Consider the following 17,534-nt stretch of genomic DNA (forward strand, 5'->3'; position numbering starts at 1 on the left):
CTGCTGATCAACAGCAGCACCCAACAAAGTAAAGATAATACCAGCCTGTGAGTTGACGCCAACCGCAGTAACTAACATTTTCCCAGAACCCTCCATCACATGTGTACCTTTAGAACAGACATAAATCGTTATAATCGCAATCCCAATGAAATAAACAAATTATGTTCGATCTTCGAAACAGAACCCTCACCTGAGAGTACCAAGGGATCGAACGATTCTCCTTTTTTAACATGGTCTGACTCTCCGGTTAAACTGGATTCATCCACTTTGAGATCGTTGCTTTGTATAAGGATACCATCTGCCGGCAGCAGGTCTCCATATTTTATCTGAATTGTAGATTACTCAATTTAAGGAAGACCTTCTTTATTTTTTGGAAAAGTAATATTCGTATCCCAAAACTCAGTATTGATGCATGATTTATTGACAAATTCTCAAACAAAAACATGTTCAAGAAGTTGCCAATTTAATTACAAATATTCCTATATTATATTTAAACTTATTACTGATTCAAATATGGCTTACTTGTGTTAACCAGAGAATCACAAATCTTTAACTTTTAAACACAGGTATAGTTTTGTCTGCATTTAAAATATGATTTTTTTGTTAACAAAATTAAAAAATTTATTATACATACCTGACATATATCACCAACAACAATGTCAGACACAGAGATCTGTTTAACCTCTCCTTGCCGAATGACAGAGAATTTATGCTCCCCTTCTATCCGACTTTGGAGGCCCCTAAACTGTTTTTCCTTAGAGTAATCATTGGAAGCTGTTACTATTACCACCAAGATCACAGAAATAAATATAGCAGCGCCTTCAATCCAACCATATTTTGCTTCATCTTCATCTACCAAAGCTGAAAAATGTATAAAAATGATTTTCTTTTTATCTTCCTTCATCATAATCATAAAATCATCAATCATAAAAATACAAAACATTAATTCACTTTTATTCTTTATCCAGTAACTAAGAAATGATATAGTAATGATAATAAAATTCATATTTACGTTTTTCTTCTTCGTCTGCTGGATGATAAAAGCTAAGACCTAACGAAATCAAAGCTGCTACTTCCAAGATGATTAATGTAACATCTTGAAGAGCTTCCCACACTAATTGTAGAAACGTTTTTGGTGGTTTTGGAGGTATTAGATTGGAACCAAACGTATCTCGTCTATGTTGGATATCTGCTGCTGATCCACTAAGACCTGCATAGCAAATAAAATTTTATTTACAAATATTTCAATCAAATGCTTCTTTGAATAAGTCAGAATTACAATAAAAGAATCTTACCTTCACTGGGTGAAGTATATAATTTTTTACAAATCTCCTGCACACCACCATAACTATTGATTTTATTGACACCTTCACGTCCTCGGAGTTCCATGAGCTCACGAAGTTGCTTAAGGGTGACACCATATTGGGTTGGTCGGCCATCTATTGTTGCCATTTTGTTTTGTCCACCGACGTTGGCCTAAGCCAACTCTACTGTATTCCTTCACGCTAGCAGTTCGTATTATTCTTTGGTGTCACTGACACCACTGGCCTCCAGGAAATTGGAGGGCCAACAGCTACAACAAATAAACAAACGAATTGTTTCAATATTCCACTTTAGTACAGATCCTTCTTATATCTAAGATTGCCATTCCTGGATTAAGATATGCATGGGTTTCATTACTCTGCTATGAATATTGATCAAAGAACAAGTAATTAGCATATGATAGTGGCATGTGAGTCATAGTTATTTAAACAGATGTGTCATTATGTCATTATTATATTGGTAAAATGTTTCAAAAGTTCTAAAAAAGAGGTGAAAAGCCCACATAAATATTTATATGATTATATATATTTATATAATGCTATACCATCAATGTTAAACAATCCACCACGAATAAATAACTCAACTACATGAAAAATAATTTATAGGGAATTCCATTTCGAGTTACAGTAGCCACTATGCTACTGTAACCAAAAAAGAAAAAAAGATTCTGAAGTTATAAATAGAGATTTCATACAATTTTAATAGCACTTTAAGAGAACAATCTTCTTCAGAACAACCTTTTCTAGGAGACAACAGAAAATCCAAGTCAGTGGAGCCGATCATTATCGATTGCTCCGTATCAATGGTTGAAATTGCAAAAAAATATGTCAGATGTAATAGAATAATCGTAAAGTACTAACGACGAGGAGAAAAAGCCTGCCATGAGCGGTCTAGACTGTCATCGAACGCCGACATGGCTTTGAGGTTATGTACCTTGAACAAATGAGTCATTACTGAGAGACGACAGACAGCAATAAAAATGATAGACACTCGCTTCGGAAATGATGTCACAATGAAGAAACTGTAACGGGTCCGACCAATTGAACGAACATTGACGATATAGTCTATCTATAAATAACACCGACCGCGGAAAAGAGACAGTGCGATGACAGAGACACAGGGAGAAACACAGAGGGAGACAACTCCCCGTTTACCTTCTGGTGACAATTTACGTGTTGATGCCGAGAACGGATCGCGAATTGGCATGCAAACCGACCTTCCCTCACTGGTACGAGCCACGAAACTTCATTCTTTTCTGTCAATCTCGAACATGCAAAACCCGATTCGCGACACACCAGTCTAAGCAGCGAACTTGCTCGCTACGGAAAGGCGTGTTAAGTGAAATAAGCCATTAGCAAAGTACTAATCGATTCGTGTTGCCCTCTAGGTGCTCGCACGCGTACTGCGCAAAGTTTCACTATTTTCCTCCGATTCCACTTGCGGCTAGATACTTGATAAACCAACGTTGCGAAGGAAAACCTAACGATATCATAAATTGTAATCTATAATACTAGGTACGTTTGGTGAAATTTGTAACATTTTTTTTTCAAGTTGTATACAACCTTGGAAAAATTTAAAAACATTCTTTAATAATTCCATTATAGATCCGTTATTGCCAAAAGAACCGTCGACCGTTGAATATTTAAATCTTTAAATAAGTGTGGATTTACTTTCTTATATATCGTAATTAATTTCTGTAAATCGAAGAATCCTTGCAACGTGTTTCACCGATACAAACACTCACAATGTTTCGCAATATGTAATTTACGATATCGTGGAACGCACGAGCCGGAATTCAGCATCGGAGTCGACACACCACATAGCGAGTCTCGCGATCAACTGAACGCTCCCTGCGCACATTTTCACTTGGAAAGTTCAACCTGATTCATTCATCGCGTTTACGTAATTTTTACTCACAACTCTATTTTCATCCTATTACAAGCAGACTCCTGCTAAACAACTAGTTACGGCAACCTTAAATTCCTATTAACGACTGATGTATGACAGGTATCATCGTGAGAGAACAAGAATTCACAATGATCTCAGCGGTATGATCGCATTTCCAACGTTGTCCGCGGAAAATATTTGACTGATTAACCGCGTGACAAAATGGCGACACGAAAAAATTGAATTCGTACGCAGCGAACAAAAGTACATATAACCGTAAGTTTTCGTACTTGTTACGAGAGTGTAATTATCGAATAATGTAATATCGAAACTCGAGGAATGAAAAGTAATAATTGTTATGATTTTTCATTCGTAATAGAACTACGTAGTTGCCGTATTCTGGTAATCGACGTTCTCCTTTTTTCTACCCCAATAACCTCTCGTGTTTAAAGAGCTTCGTTTAACTAAAAGGAATTGTTTCAAGCGGTCAGAGGCCATTTCCTTGGCCGCATGGAGGAAAGAGATGTTTTCTCAGTGCTCTATATTTCGAGAGTACGTGTCGATATTGTTGATTGAGCTGAAGAGCCACAGTCGATACGGGGCAAACAGAGCGGCAAAGCAAGAGGAGAAGAGGGAGTTACTAAAGAGGAGACACGGAATTCTTTTACCATCCAATTCCAACTATTTTCGTATTTTCACGCGGATTTCCTTCTATTGTTTACACTCGTTCGCGCTTTCGAAAGGAGAGAGAGAGAGAGAGAGAGAGAGAGAGAAAGAGAGAGAGAGAGAAGGGGGTCTCGTCGTCGTGGTGAGGAATTCTTGTTATCGAACTTTTTTAACTATCGAACTATCGATTATTTTTTAAGTTCGTGCGTCGTTTTAACAATTTTATAGGAATCATCGATGAACCTAACCTATGTAAAATTTCGAAATTGTCGATCTACAGCGTTTCGTTTGCCGTTCCAATTATGTCTGGCAATTTTCTAAACGATAAAATCTCTCTTTACTCACACCCAAGTGTTAATGATGCAAACTCTACAGAGAAATCGAGTAATCTCGCTCTCTTTCTCCCTTGGGTTATATAGGTTCAATGCGTGAGGAGTTGTTGACCAAGGGAGGGCTTCCTTAATTAGAAGCTGATTTGATGGGAAGACTAACTACTGCGATACTAAGCGTAAAGGTGGTAAACTGCCCTTATTTTCAGGCAACGTCGTTTTACATTTAATTTCATGCCTTACCCCTATCGGGACGGTACCTCCCGATAGAGGTTAAGGCATGAAATTACCTCTGCATAACAAACTACTACCATCATCTTCCACTGGCAAATTTTATACGATACATAATGAAGAGGTTATGTCGTGCGATGCACTTTTTCGAAATGAATTTTTCTCATATATCAACACTTTACATCGATGCCACGTTAACAGCAATCGATCCATCAATAATCTCGGGGAATCCAACAATAACTCCTCGGCCTCTAATTATAATGCCTCACGGGATCAGTTTTCACTGAATCGGATAAAATTGCTCTATTTCGACGCGAACTTGCCGCACGGACGACCCGTATATATTTAGTATTTCACGTGTTCGAACTATAGTGTTACCCAGGCGCAACATATACAACACATATCGTGTATATGTTCCGTCTTATTTCTGGACCCCTTAAAGAATTCACCATTTCCAACCTTTCAGGGATCAGCCATGACCGCACGTGCCAGTTATCAACTATATTTTTGCTAGGAGCCAAGAAATCTTGGTGGTTGTTATGTGTTCTAATTTCTGGTGGTTTTGTATTCAACGTGGTTAATTAAAGGATAAGTAAAGATTTCATTAAGTAGGTACTTCATTAGCTATAATTAATTATCTCCTCGATACATCAAACACCGAGTGAAAAGTCTAGTGATTTTTTTTTGTTTTTTATCAAATTATTATTTGAACAATACTATATTTATTGTCGTAACTGAACAATCCAGAGTAGTCTAAATGATATTTTACGCGAAATAATAGTGAAAACGAAATCGAATCCGCGTGGGGTTGTAAATATTATACATGATTGGTCTCCAACCTAGGATCTCCCGCGTACTAATCCAGTAACTTACCGATTACACCACCACGATTACTGATATGTTTATACTACTTTGAATACAATTAGCGCAGCGTACGAGAACTTGCAATAATCAAAACTAGAACAGAAATTTTTGGAAATTTACCACTGACACAAATATTAATATATTAATCACATTTCTCATTTTAATTAAAAATCGAAGTAAAAATCATAGAAAATCCATTTATTCGTTTATCAAGATTTTTCATTTAAATTGTCACAAGACCTCGTTGTTCCTCCACAGAAGTTCAATTCTAAAAGCACGTCAATAACAGACAGCTGTAATCAGTTAAAACTCAACGACTAATATATATTTGTAATATTATCAAATCCATATATCTACTAGTACAAATAAGATCTTCTCTAAATATATACCATCATTATTATTATCTTCGCAGATAAAAATACTAACGTTATTCCAATTTTTTTAACGACCTATTTTATTATTAAAAAAAAAAAAAAAAAAAAGAAAAAATCGAGAAAAAAGTCTAATGGACAGATTCAAGTCTCGTGGCGTGGAAACTGAGTGGGATGACCTTAGTTGAAGCGAAGAGTGACAATTAAGCCGCGGAACACGCGAGATTTACAGCGCATAAGCATCTGTATGCATTTGTGCATCCGTATGCAATTATTCATGTGATACACGGTCGCGTGCGCGCGCGCAACGCTGAGTGTCATACAAACCATTCACTGTTCCATGTTCTCATTACTCGCTTTTTCCGACTGATGAGCCATGTGAGGAATACATAAAAAGAGAAGAAAAAAAAAGAAAAATAATGCAGTTACCGTCTGTTTTAAATACCGTCGAAATTTTTCCCTGTCATTCTCTCAAGTACGCGTTATTCCACGAATTTCAATTAAATCGACGTAGCAACCCAAGTATGAAATACACAGAATTCAATTACTTACTGCAACATCGTCATTCGTATTCCTTTTAATTTTCATCGTTACGTGGTGCACCAATCCTACATCCACCAACGCGATAATTCAAAGACGGTCTCCTTTACAGACGTTCATCTATTTCATGGAATACACGACAAAACGAAAATTCTTCATATCCCGTAACAACATAAGTCATACCAGAAAGCCTACTTACGAGGAAAACCGGGTGCATATCTTCGGCTGTAGCAACGAATGGCACAGACACAGACACAGTCGCACTAAGCTGAATATTTATAAACCCAAGGCCGGTAGGACGGCACACGAGGGCCGATGAGGAACTTCGATAGAATTGTCTTCCGCAAAGAGACGTTCCCCGTCTCGATTCATCGAGCGAACGAATTCGCGAAACGACTATGAAAGAAAAATTCACAGACGGCCGTGGTGCGCGCTCAATGGTGACACTAAAGCCAAGCGACAGCTTGGAGGGGGTAGAGAAGTGGTGGTACTAGAGTGGCGATGTCGACCTTCTCGCCCAGCCACCGATAATAGGCCTGACAGATTTCAAGATACCGGCATAGGCCGCTGTAAACCGACAAGATTGATAACGTGCCGAAGTAAAGTATCGTGTAAACGTTCCATGACGCTAATGTGCTCCACGCTGTCGTATTATGACGTCAATCGAACCGGCGGCAGACAAAACGAACGGGAACACACTCCGGATATATTTGAACGTAGACACACGAGGCGAATTTGGGGAGGGAGAGATGAACGCGCACAGCGTCTGCCACGAACGAATTGAACTCGAATTTCGTACCTTCGTAGGGAAGCGCGGGAGCGCCGACAGCGCGCTCTATGAAAACTCGGCCCGAACCCCGCGCTACTTGAATGTACTTATTGATCTGATTTTCTCGGCCCAGTCACATGGCTCTATTATACGGCACAAATTGCTGAAACATTTTGGTGAATATAGAAAAAAGAAACGAAAATTAGATATGAAAACAAACTTTATTTTCGATTACAATAAAATATCGCTGGAAAATCCGTGACATGTAAATGAAATAGTTTTATGCGGAAAGTTCAGTGAGATGCATCGGTGCGAATTATATATGCGATTCCAATATGCATTTATATATGTCGGTATATCTCGCTCGGAATGTTGGACTTTCTACTGTTAAAATGGCAGCGGATGATGAGACTTTTATTTCGAGCAATGTAATACTCGAACTATGGATCATAAAGGGAGAGTAACGGCTGAGACAGTACTTGGAATTGCGTCAATGTAAATAGAAATAAAGTAATAAAACATCAGATAAACAGTCGTAAGTCTTGCCTTTTATTGTCACGCTGATTTCTACAAAAATGTACACGTCACAGGAGTTGAATTATAATAAACGTTCACTCGATGGGAAACCTTCTTTTATCTCGTATATACAAGTTTTAAAATTAAGAATCCCGAGATAAGCAGACTATGTTGCTCTTTACTTATTATATAAAAATCACGTGTATGGTCAGAGTAAATAGTAAAAATTAATCGATATAACTTATTTGCTACCGATGAAAGAGATAAGCACACAGCATTTTGCAAACTTCGATAAATTTATCGTTAAAATTATCGTTCATCAACAATCGTCAAATATCGTAAAATAAAAAGGAAAAAAAAAAGGAGAAAAAAAAAACAAATACATCTATCACTGACCAGCGTTGTGAATTGACAAGAAAAATAAATGGAGGAGTGAATCTGCTGTAAAATGACCGGACGAAATAACAATTCCAGGAATTTGCCGCCATTAAATGGCAGTAATTTCACCTCGGTTTTGCTTACTAAATTACCACATATCTTCGACAAAACGATACAGAGAATCCTGCATAAAGCGTAAAAAAATTTACCAAGCTTCGATAATTTCGGTATAATCACGCTTTATGGAGAGATAAAATCATTCGGTTACATGTGTGCGCGCCTTAATAAATACGTAGGCGCGTAAAAGTCGTGATTCACTAAGAAACAGAAGTAACGCGACAGATTCTTTGTAACAGACATCACAATTGAAAGAATATCTTCGGAGAACGCGAATACAACGACACTGCGATATTACATTGCTAATCAGTATTCGTCACGCTAAACACGATGCCTTCATGGAAACGGTGGACGAAGAACACGCTCGTGACCGAGCATTATATATAGATACCACTATTATATGCCTTCGCTATCCCTCCGCTATGTTTATTTAGACGAATGTTTCACGTACAGTTGCAAAGTAATAGGTTATGCATTACGAATCGAATCTGGAAATAAAAAATATTTGGAAAGGGTACTGAGTAAGACTCTTCCGACGAGAAATGGATCAAAAATACGCGAAATATATTTTCAAAGAGAGCTTCGATGCATTCCAAACCCTGCATGCATTCACAGACCCCTAATTTCCTCGTTACGTTTCAAAAATGAAAAAAATATTTTTAACCTTCGATTATTTTCTTTTTATACGAAAAATGGGAAAAAAAATTCGAAATTCTTGTCGTAGTGTCTAATTAACCATAATTCGATGTCCGATTAATTGTTTCGGTTTCAGTGTACATTATTAATGGAAAATCCGTTGGTTGGCGAGGTGGTTGCAACCCCCCACCACGCGTCACTTAAGTGCACAGCAAATATTGACTCGCGTTGTAGAGATAAGGAAGGAACATATTTGGGGAAGGTTGAAAGGAACACGAGTTTGAGAAAGATAGAAATATATCCGAAGAAGAGGCATGCGCCTTGAAAGAGCGTCAACGAACAACCACAGTTTACGATTTTCAATGTGCACCTGGTTCAATGATGAGACAAGTAGTGCGCCACTGAATACGTAATCGAAAAGAATTCCTATCGTAGGATCTAACAGGCTTGGCTGACTATCATCGTCATTGCTTTTACATGTCGTAAAACATTTGATATTTGCATTAAGGCGTGGGTGTGGATACGTATCCCATTGCCTCGCGTAACCGTTACACATCGGGCACATGCCGTATCGGGATAGAAGATTTACCAGAATAGATGGAAATTTGAAAAAAGAATGTTTTTTTATTTTCACTTAAAAAAGTGAACCAAGGATTCGTTACTTTGCCGATCAGAGAGGATCCCGAGCGGCAATAAACACGTTAGTGCAACACAATTACCGAACGAGTTCACTCGCGTGTATCCAGGCATTTTAATCAAATTATTCCGCTCTGATGTTCCCTCGATCCTATTTCAAAGAAACGATCGGAAGTCCGGTATCCACGACACGAAAGTTTATCGCTTCGTATCCCTTTTCCCGGCGGCTCTGTGAACGAAAATCAGGACCAATTCACAGCAGCCCGCCGCTTCTAACCTCACTCGCTGCGTTCCTAACCTATTCGCCCAACGACGCAATTTCGATCTTGTAGGATACGTTAGAGTCGTTCGAAAGGGATAACTGGCAATCTCTGACACGGAATCATGCGTTACCTATTGGAATGGATCACCATGTCCGGACTTGGCACGACACGAATAACCGAAGTTCCACGATTTCGTACGAACCATCGCGAAAATACCGCCAAGATGGCAGCTGCTATCGTGCATGCTTACAGAGCTATCCTTTTCTTGCATATGTCCTTTTTATAGGTTATCAAGTAACACAATAAGGAGGATGAAAAGGTGTTTAGAGTACAACGAAGAGCTATCTCGTGGGCTTCACCGATATACCGAAGTAATTGAAATTACAGTGACAACTTTTGAATGGATACTTTAATATTGCTTTTCTGGAGAGTACAAAATTACCTCGATTAAAGATGTGGAATTTAATTGAATTTAATTGAATTTTTATAATTAATTGAAAAAGAAAAGAGAAATAAAATGTACGATTGTATGTTTCACAAGTGTATTAACGAATAAAAATACAGAATTATGTAAGACGTACTGTTCAATTTCGTTTTGTAACATGCTACTCTATAATTATCGAGGTTCTCAGAAGCTTGCGGAAAATTAATGATTCAACGCGTGATCATTTCCAATTTTGGTATAAATATAAATCCAGTTTACACGAACCTCCATTATCTCCATTATAGGTTATGTTACCGAGAAGTACAAGATAAAAGTCTTTGGATCGTAACGCTGAAGGAATATACGCTAAAATGCAAACTAAACCATTTTACCATGCGTTTAACGGAATGGACTATCTAAAAGACGATTTTCCAACGAGAAGGTTATAGGGAATTTTTCTCGCATAGGAATGCCAAATGGCAATGCAAGGTATTCGAAAATTTTTATAGATTAAGCGAGCTGTTTATTTATATCGCCCTAACGTTTGAATCGCCCACGTCGTCCACGCCTAACTCGGTCCTGCTTATGATCGTGGACAGAAAAACGTCTTCGTTGCGATGAATTATCGCGAAATTAACCATTCGCGGCACGCTATGCATCGCGAAGTTATTTAATTATTCGACAATCGAGCGTTCTTCGACATCAGCCAAGAGCAAATAAGCGTACAAATAAGTCTCTGTATACTTAAATTTTTCACTACTCTAACCAATTCAAGAATTACACGAAGCAACAAATTTCCTCCAAATATGTCCTCGAAATATCCAAAATGTCGAATTTCGAATTTGAAACGAAACCAGCGTGCTGACATTTTATTTTCCCTCTGTATTTTCACGTATTTAAATGTTTATTCCTTTAAACGAATAATTATCTAGTTTTATCGGCCATTGTTCGACTTTTCATTGTCCCTAAAAATCCCTATCGGTGCTAGTAATGAATCGTGACTCGAATAAGGTGTACCCTATTGTGCGCGAAAATTCGCGTCTGGAAAATATTTAGTTTTTCACTGGAAGTCGCTCTGACCTGCCAGGATACCCCGTATTCCTGAACCGTGACGCACACAGTGTTATTACGTCACGAATCTTGGACTGGGTGGTCGATCGATACGTAGCTCGTATTATCATCTACGACAAAAAGCCAGACTTACAAGTCTGGCTGAATTTAACCGACGTTCGTCTGATTTTTTTCGCGACAGGAAATGCAACGAAGTGGACCTTTTTCCCCAGGACGCCATCGTGATTTTGCACCAACGTTGAAACAATTTTCCACGGGAAAATATTTTCCATAGTTTCCTTCGGATACCCACATTGAAGTTCTCAATTCGAACTATGATTTGCGCATTTGTCAAATTTTCTTTATTAGAAGCGACAGCGGGCAATTAGCTATTAATTGTTTTGAATCCACGTTTGTTGTAACCCAGTTAAGCAATCCAGGGTTAACGAGCACCTCCTACGTCAGCGTGTTAATGGATAATATTAATTCAATATCGGACTCGATGAAACACATCCTACTGATGTCCGCACAGACATAACCTCTCTCTTTTCCTCTTCTATCTGTATATAAATACTCAAGCGTCAAGTGTACCGGACATCGTGCAGCGAAAGTGTTACAACGAACGTAACAATCGTGACACCATTATGCACGATTTAATGCGCCAGTTAAGATTAGACCAGAAAGCTAAATAAACCGTTAAACGCCAATAAGGTTAATTCACATCAGACGTCAATGAACAGGAAATTAAAAGCGTCCGACACGCGGGCCCTCTATTCAATCACCACACCACTTCTTTGTCCTTTTTCAGATCATGCAGAAATACGCATCGATCTAAGGATAGAGGAGGATAGCCTCGGCCCAAGAATTTCTGTCTTCCACACGTGAGACGTCACTGCAGTTCGACAGGCAGGTCCTCATGATCGGTCAACGAATCTTCCTAACCTCTTTACACCGCGTGCCACTGGGTGTATCGAAATTACGTTAACGAGATTAACAAACGATTATCGTTGATCGAGTTACGTTAGAATCGTGAAGATTCGAAGGAAAATCGACCGATTTTTAAAGTTGTTGTAATCAACTCTAATCGACGTGTCGTATTTTTAGGTTAGCAAACTTACACCCGGGATCTTTCACGTTTGGCGTTACTCCGATACGTTTAAATCATGTGCAAAATTGTATAAAAATTTAGCGAAGTATTTTCAGGCGTCCGGAATAAAATTAGAATATTAGACGATTAAAGGAGAGTTCACAAAGCGTCGTATCCGATTAGTTTACAGTACGGTAATGTCGAATAATGTCGCGTGAAATCGATATTTTGTAAGAAAATTGTACTCGATGATACAACGTGAATAATAAACGATGCTTTCGGGAATTCACATCCGTGAGCTGAAACTTAAAAAAAGAGAACATGCTATTTACAAAAATGAAAAAGAAAAAGAAAAATTGTATTTATTCGAGAAATATGAGTGTTACAAATTTGTATGTACATACGAGAGCTTACAAGTAGACACGTGTTTTCCATTTTTGATTTGTTATATAAATACTATTTCTTTATTTAAAAAATAAATGAATATTTAAATACAACCTTTATAAACTCTGGAGATTTTCATGAAATTACTTTAGTCTCTATAGGATAACGTTTCTTTTTATCCTGGTTATATGACAAAGCTCGTATCCTTTTCATTTCTTTCATTTAAAGTCAATGTATATCCTTCCCGCGGAAATCATAATTTTTCGCATTCCAACACACCGGGGTCTCTTTTGTGTTCTGTACTTACTTCGACTTTTTATTATTCAGGTTCCAACTCGTATTTCATTATTATACTTATCTCAGTCATACGTGGTGAGGAAAAGATTTCTTAAAGGCGTGGAAAATACCTCGTCGAATAAATTATTATTTATAAGAAATGTCGATTAACTATAGGAAAATTATCTTAAATATTATTTAAATATATAAGGATTATGAGATTTTTAAAAATTGGGTAAGATCTAGAATGTTTGATACGCGTTTGACAGAACACATTTCGTTATGGATTATGCGATTCCATGCCCTATGAAATAAGTTATTATTTATAAGAAATATCGATTAACTATAGAAAAATGATCTCAAATATTATTTAAACATCATATAGGGATTATGAGATTTTAAAAAATTGGGTGTTTTTAAAATCCAGAATGTTTGACACACGTTTGACAGAATATATTTTGACGAAATCTATGTATAAATGGATTATGCGATTCCATACCCTATTAAATAAATTATTATTTATAAGAAATGTCGATTAATGATAGAAAAATTATCTTAAATATCATTTAAATATATAGGGATTGATATTTTTAAAAACTGGGCGTTTTTAAAATCCAGAATGTTTGATACGCGTTTGACAGAACACATTTTTACGACATCTATGTAAGAAATGGGTTAAGCGATTTTATTAGAACGTTGATCGTTCTTTTAAGATCGCATGTAAGTATCGAGAGTAAGAGATAATATCGATATCGATAGAGAGGTGCAGAAATTCGATAATGAAAGATATTTCTTGGAAAAATTCTTCTACAGACGTCTCTTCTGACGAAATCAAGACGGTATGACGTAAATTGCTATTGCTCGAAACATCGAGATCTAACACGATTTTGATAAAACGTGTTATCTCGATACACGATGGAAGTACGTTCTTTCTAATTTATTAATTCCACAGATATGTTAAGCAAGTTCTCGTAACGGGTGAAATTGTTTTTTGAAAAAATATTCCCTACAGCGTAAAGAATTTAGAAAATTTTCTGATATCGATATTCTTATGGAATATTACACAGATTGATTAACTTAATCTTACAACCTTAACTATTTACAAACTATCTTTACAGGAAAAAATATCTGGTATCAAGGAACGTACGTCATAATTAATTTCCAGTTATACTATTTTTTCGTTTTTTCATTTTTTATCAAGATACGAGTTTATTGGTTTATTTAATTACAAAAATGAAACATTTAATCGGATACTTCCAGAAGGAGTTCAACGCTAACTGAAAACTTATTATGATATATAAATTGAAAAATTAATAACCGCTAAATAAATAAATAAATTAATTAAAAAATTAATAATTCCGATAAAAGAAGCGAAATAACGAAAAAATAACGATTAAATTCCACACTGGCTATAATAACAAACAACTTTTGTTTAAAACATCTTTTTACGTAATATCAGTAGTATCATTCACAAATTTAGTATAATTTTATGCGAATGAATTCAATAATTTTGTGTAAAATTGATATTGATTTTAATATGTTAAATAAACTAAAAAAAAAAAATTTTTGTGTTTCCTAGTTCCTTTTTTAGCCCCAGTTCTCGAACTAAATTAACCCAACTTGGGAGACATTCTTTGAGAATCGATTTACGGGTAAACAATGTAGAAAGTTTCCAGGGACTTCCGCTTCAATGTTACACTTCATTTTCTAACCGAGTGTAGAGGCATGCGCGAGCCAGTCGGCCTATATGACACTGATATATCACTACACGAATGCAATAAATAATTTGACACGCCTTGGACCCGCAATTACCTCATCGGATATTGTATCCTAAAATACACCGTTAGCAATGAATACTGAATCACGTAACATGGATTTCCTTTTTCGATAGAGCTCTACCGCCATTGAATATCGGAAGATTAATAATAAATGCAAAGAAAGAAAAAAATTAACGGAAAGAAATTGAGTTAAAATTTTTCATTTTTACGAAATGTCGAAAATTCTCGATTAAAAGTAGATAAAATTAGAAATAATTATTTTGGAAAAAAAAAAATAAAAACAACGCGTTGTTTGCATTTGTCATTCGACTACGAAATCTTTTGAGGTTAGTAGGCAACTTTTCCGAAATGTCCAGAATATTCAAAGTTTCCAATAGAATTAAAAAGTCGAAAATTCGATAAAAACAAATATTAAAAAAACGCGTTAATTGAATTTGTTATTCGACTACGAAATCTTTTGAGGTTAACAGACAACTTTTCTGAAATATTCGAAATATCCAAAATATTCCAAATTTCCACCAAAAAATTAGAAAGCTGAAAATTCGGTTGATAAAATTTTTCATTTTCACGAAATATCAAAAAGAATCTTAAAATTAGAAATGATCACTTTCGATAAAAAAAAATATTTAAAAAAACGCGTTAATTGCATTTGTTACTCGAATACGAAATCTTTTGAGGTTAACAGGCAATTTTTCCGAAATATCCGGAATGTTTTCGAATAAAAAAATTGGAAAACTTCGGTCAAAATAAAAAAAATATTTAATTCCGAATTAGAAATAATTTTCCAAGTGATTTTTCTTTGTTATTCATGTACGGAACGTTGCAGGGTTAACGGACAATTCAAAATTGGAGAAAGGGTGCGAAGTTATGACAGAACCTCTCTCCTTCTCGCGCTCTCACTCTGTCAGAATAAAAAAAGTTCTTGAATAGCACTTGTGTTCCCTGTCGAGAGCAGATAAACGTTATATGCTACTGGATTATACGGTATTGATCGGTATCGAAGCCCTTAGTAATAATAAGCGACGTCCTTGATTTCGCTTTGTTAGTCTTCCATAGAATAGGTTGCGAATCCGGATGCGATAGTGGAACCACGGAAAAACGGAATACAAGACGCGCCGCCTCGTTCCGTTTAAATACCCAACTGTAATTACGTTATCACGTTTATCCGGTAAAAGTTGCGGAATCGCGCGAGGTAGAAGTTCGTAGGAATTGCCGGCTAGAACGTACAACGTCGATGAAAAATGGGTCACGAAAGACAGTGCAAAAATAATTCCAGCTATCGATCCCTATCAACTATGTGCGCGCGTTAAGGACACTAGTGCAGCCCGAAGAGACCTCGAGATGTATTGGAAATTGCACTTTAGAGCTCGCTATCTCTCTCCCTCCTCACGCGCTGCTGGAGTAACGTAAACCCGGCATTTCTCAAGCTCCTTTGTTCCATGGATCACTTAAAGAGGGAGCGACGAAAAGTTTACCCTGTTTACCGACAGAGCCATCGGACTCCATTGAAACAAAAACCTATCGCTTTAACGTTTTACCGTTTCAACACGCCCAATTCCTCCATCTCCTCTTAAATTAAATTCAACCTACGAAAATAATTCTTTTCTCTTTATTATTATTTTTATTCACGAGATACAATACTCGAGAAAAAACACCGTTCGTTGGGAAAATTTCGTCGTGCCATTTTAGAGGTTAAGAGACATTGACCTTGGAATTGAAGCGAGGAGCGAGATAAAATTGAAAGGTAAGAGAAACTCGCGGAATTCCTTTTTCATCTTCGTATAATCGTTTCAACGAACCGGGGAAACCTTGAAAACACTCGAGTCAGGTAATTACACGGCTTCTTCCGAGTATATTAGAAACTCTGTCCGACGGCCGATTATAATGATTAACATTTCGCGTATTGATCATTCATTGACATCGCGTTTAACGTGCCCTTCTCGATAAGCAAACGAAAACGAAAGTCAGGTATATATAACGCGTACCGTAAAACTGGGTCACACGCTGTACCGCGGTAACGTCGTTCCCTACATTACCCTAATGGACTCGCTGCTATCCCTACTGCTAAATAGAATTAAATTAATTTTTCATTTACAAAAAAATAGCAGCGGCCATCCTTTTAATTTAGCGTTAGCATGAAGCACGGCTCGTACATTTAGCTGGTATGATATAGATTTAGGTGGAATAATATAGATCGGCATCCAGCGACCTGAAAAGCGACACAGACCGAATAGAACGGGAAGGGTTGTAGTTTCAGTAGTACGAATCTAGCTGTCGCGTGGCAGTAGTTTGTCAAGCGTCTTCGCGCGATTTAAGCGGCCATTAAAGCGTGTTCCACAAACCACTCACGTGCAAGCTCAATTAACTTTTCGCCCGATGCACAGGCAAATCGTAACTCGTTGAATATTGAACGTTCGCGATCGAATGCTAAAGGCTGTTTCCATGAGCCGACTTCTTAATTTTCCCCGATATTTTCATCGTTTTAGAGATAAATAATCCAACGATACGGTGAATTCTTGTCACTCGTTAAACATCGTTTTTGATGTCTCTTTATATTCCCCTCCACTCCCCCCTTTTTAAGATAGCATGTTTTGTAATATAGGTTAAGGAAAGGGAATAAAGGAGGAGAGAAAAGTTTTATAGATTAAGTTATAAATCAGGGATAACCCGAAGAAAATATATTCCAAGAACGATGTCTAAACATTAAACACAAGATTCCAATGATTTACGGCAATCAAAAAACTTGGCAGACGGTCACGGTAAGAGTCTGCGCCGGTGAAGAGTGCCAAAGTACCGGCAGACTAGACGTAAAGTCGACGTACATCAATCCTTTTGGCACCGAGTGACCAATATTTTTCCATTAATAGCGTTCCCGAATTTTAAGACAACGTTTTTCATTGACCTCTCGCGGAAAACCCTCCTTATCCATAAAACAGCGAGTCTCGTACATACATTATATATACAATACATATAACAGTATGTAACTGTATTAATAATATCAATATATAT

The 17,534-nt window shown here is 37.0% G+C and overlaps 1 protein-coding gene across 1 annotated transcript in view; it reads right to left on the minus strand.

Moving 5' to 3' along the window:
- The window catches only part of PMCA (plasma membrane calcium-transporting ATPase 3), a 65,439-nt gene that overhangs the window by 39,478 nt on the left and 8,427 nt on the right, over positions 1 to 17,534 (minus strand). The window contains exons 2-6 of the mRNA XM_017908153.1: positions 1,296 to 1,573; positions 1,013 to 1,210; positions 635 to 861; positions 191 to 326; positions 7 to 107 (exon numbers count right to left, since the gene is read on the minus strand). Coding sequence (XP_017763642.1) covers positions 7 to 107; positions 191 to 326; positions 635 to 861; positions 1,013 to 1,210; positions 1,296 to 1,452 — 819 coding nt within the window. The 5' untranslated portion in view covers positions 1,453 to 1,573. The remainder of the gene's footprint in view (positions 1 to 6; positions 108 to 190; positions 327 to 634; positions 862 to 1,012; positions 1,211 to 1,295; positions 1,574 to 17,534) is intronic.

The sequence above is a fragment of the Eufriesea mexicana genome, unplaced genomic scaffold, assembly GCF_001483705.2.
Source record: "Eufriesea mexicana isolate 0111107269 unplaced genomic scaffold, ASM148370v2 scaffold10051, whole genome shotgun sequence".
NCBI classification, from domain to species: Eukaryota; Metazoa; Arthropoda; class Insecta; order Hymenoptera; family Apidae; genus Eufriesea; species Eufriesea mexicana.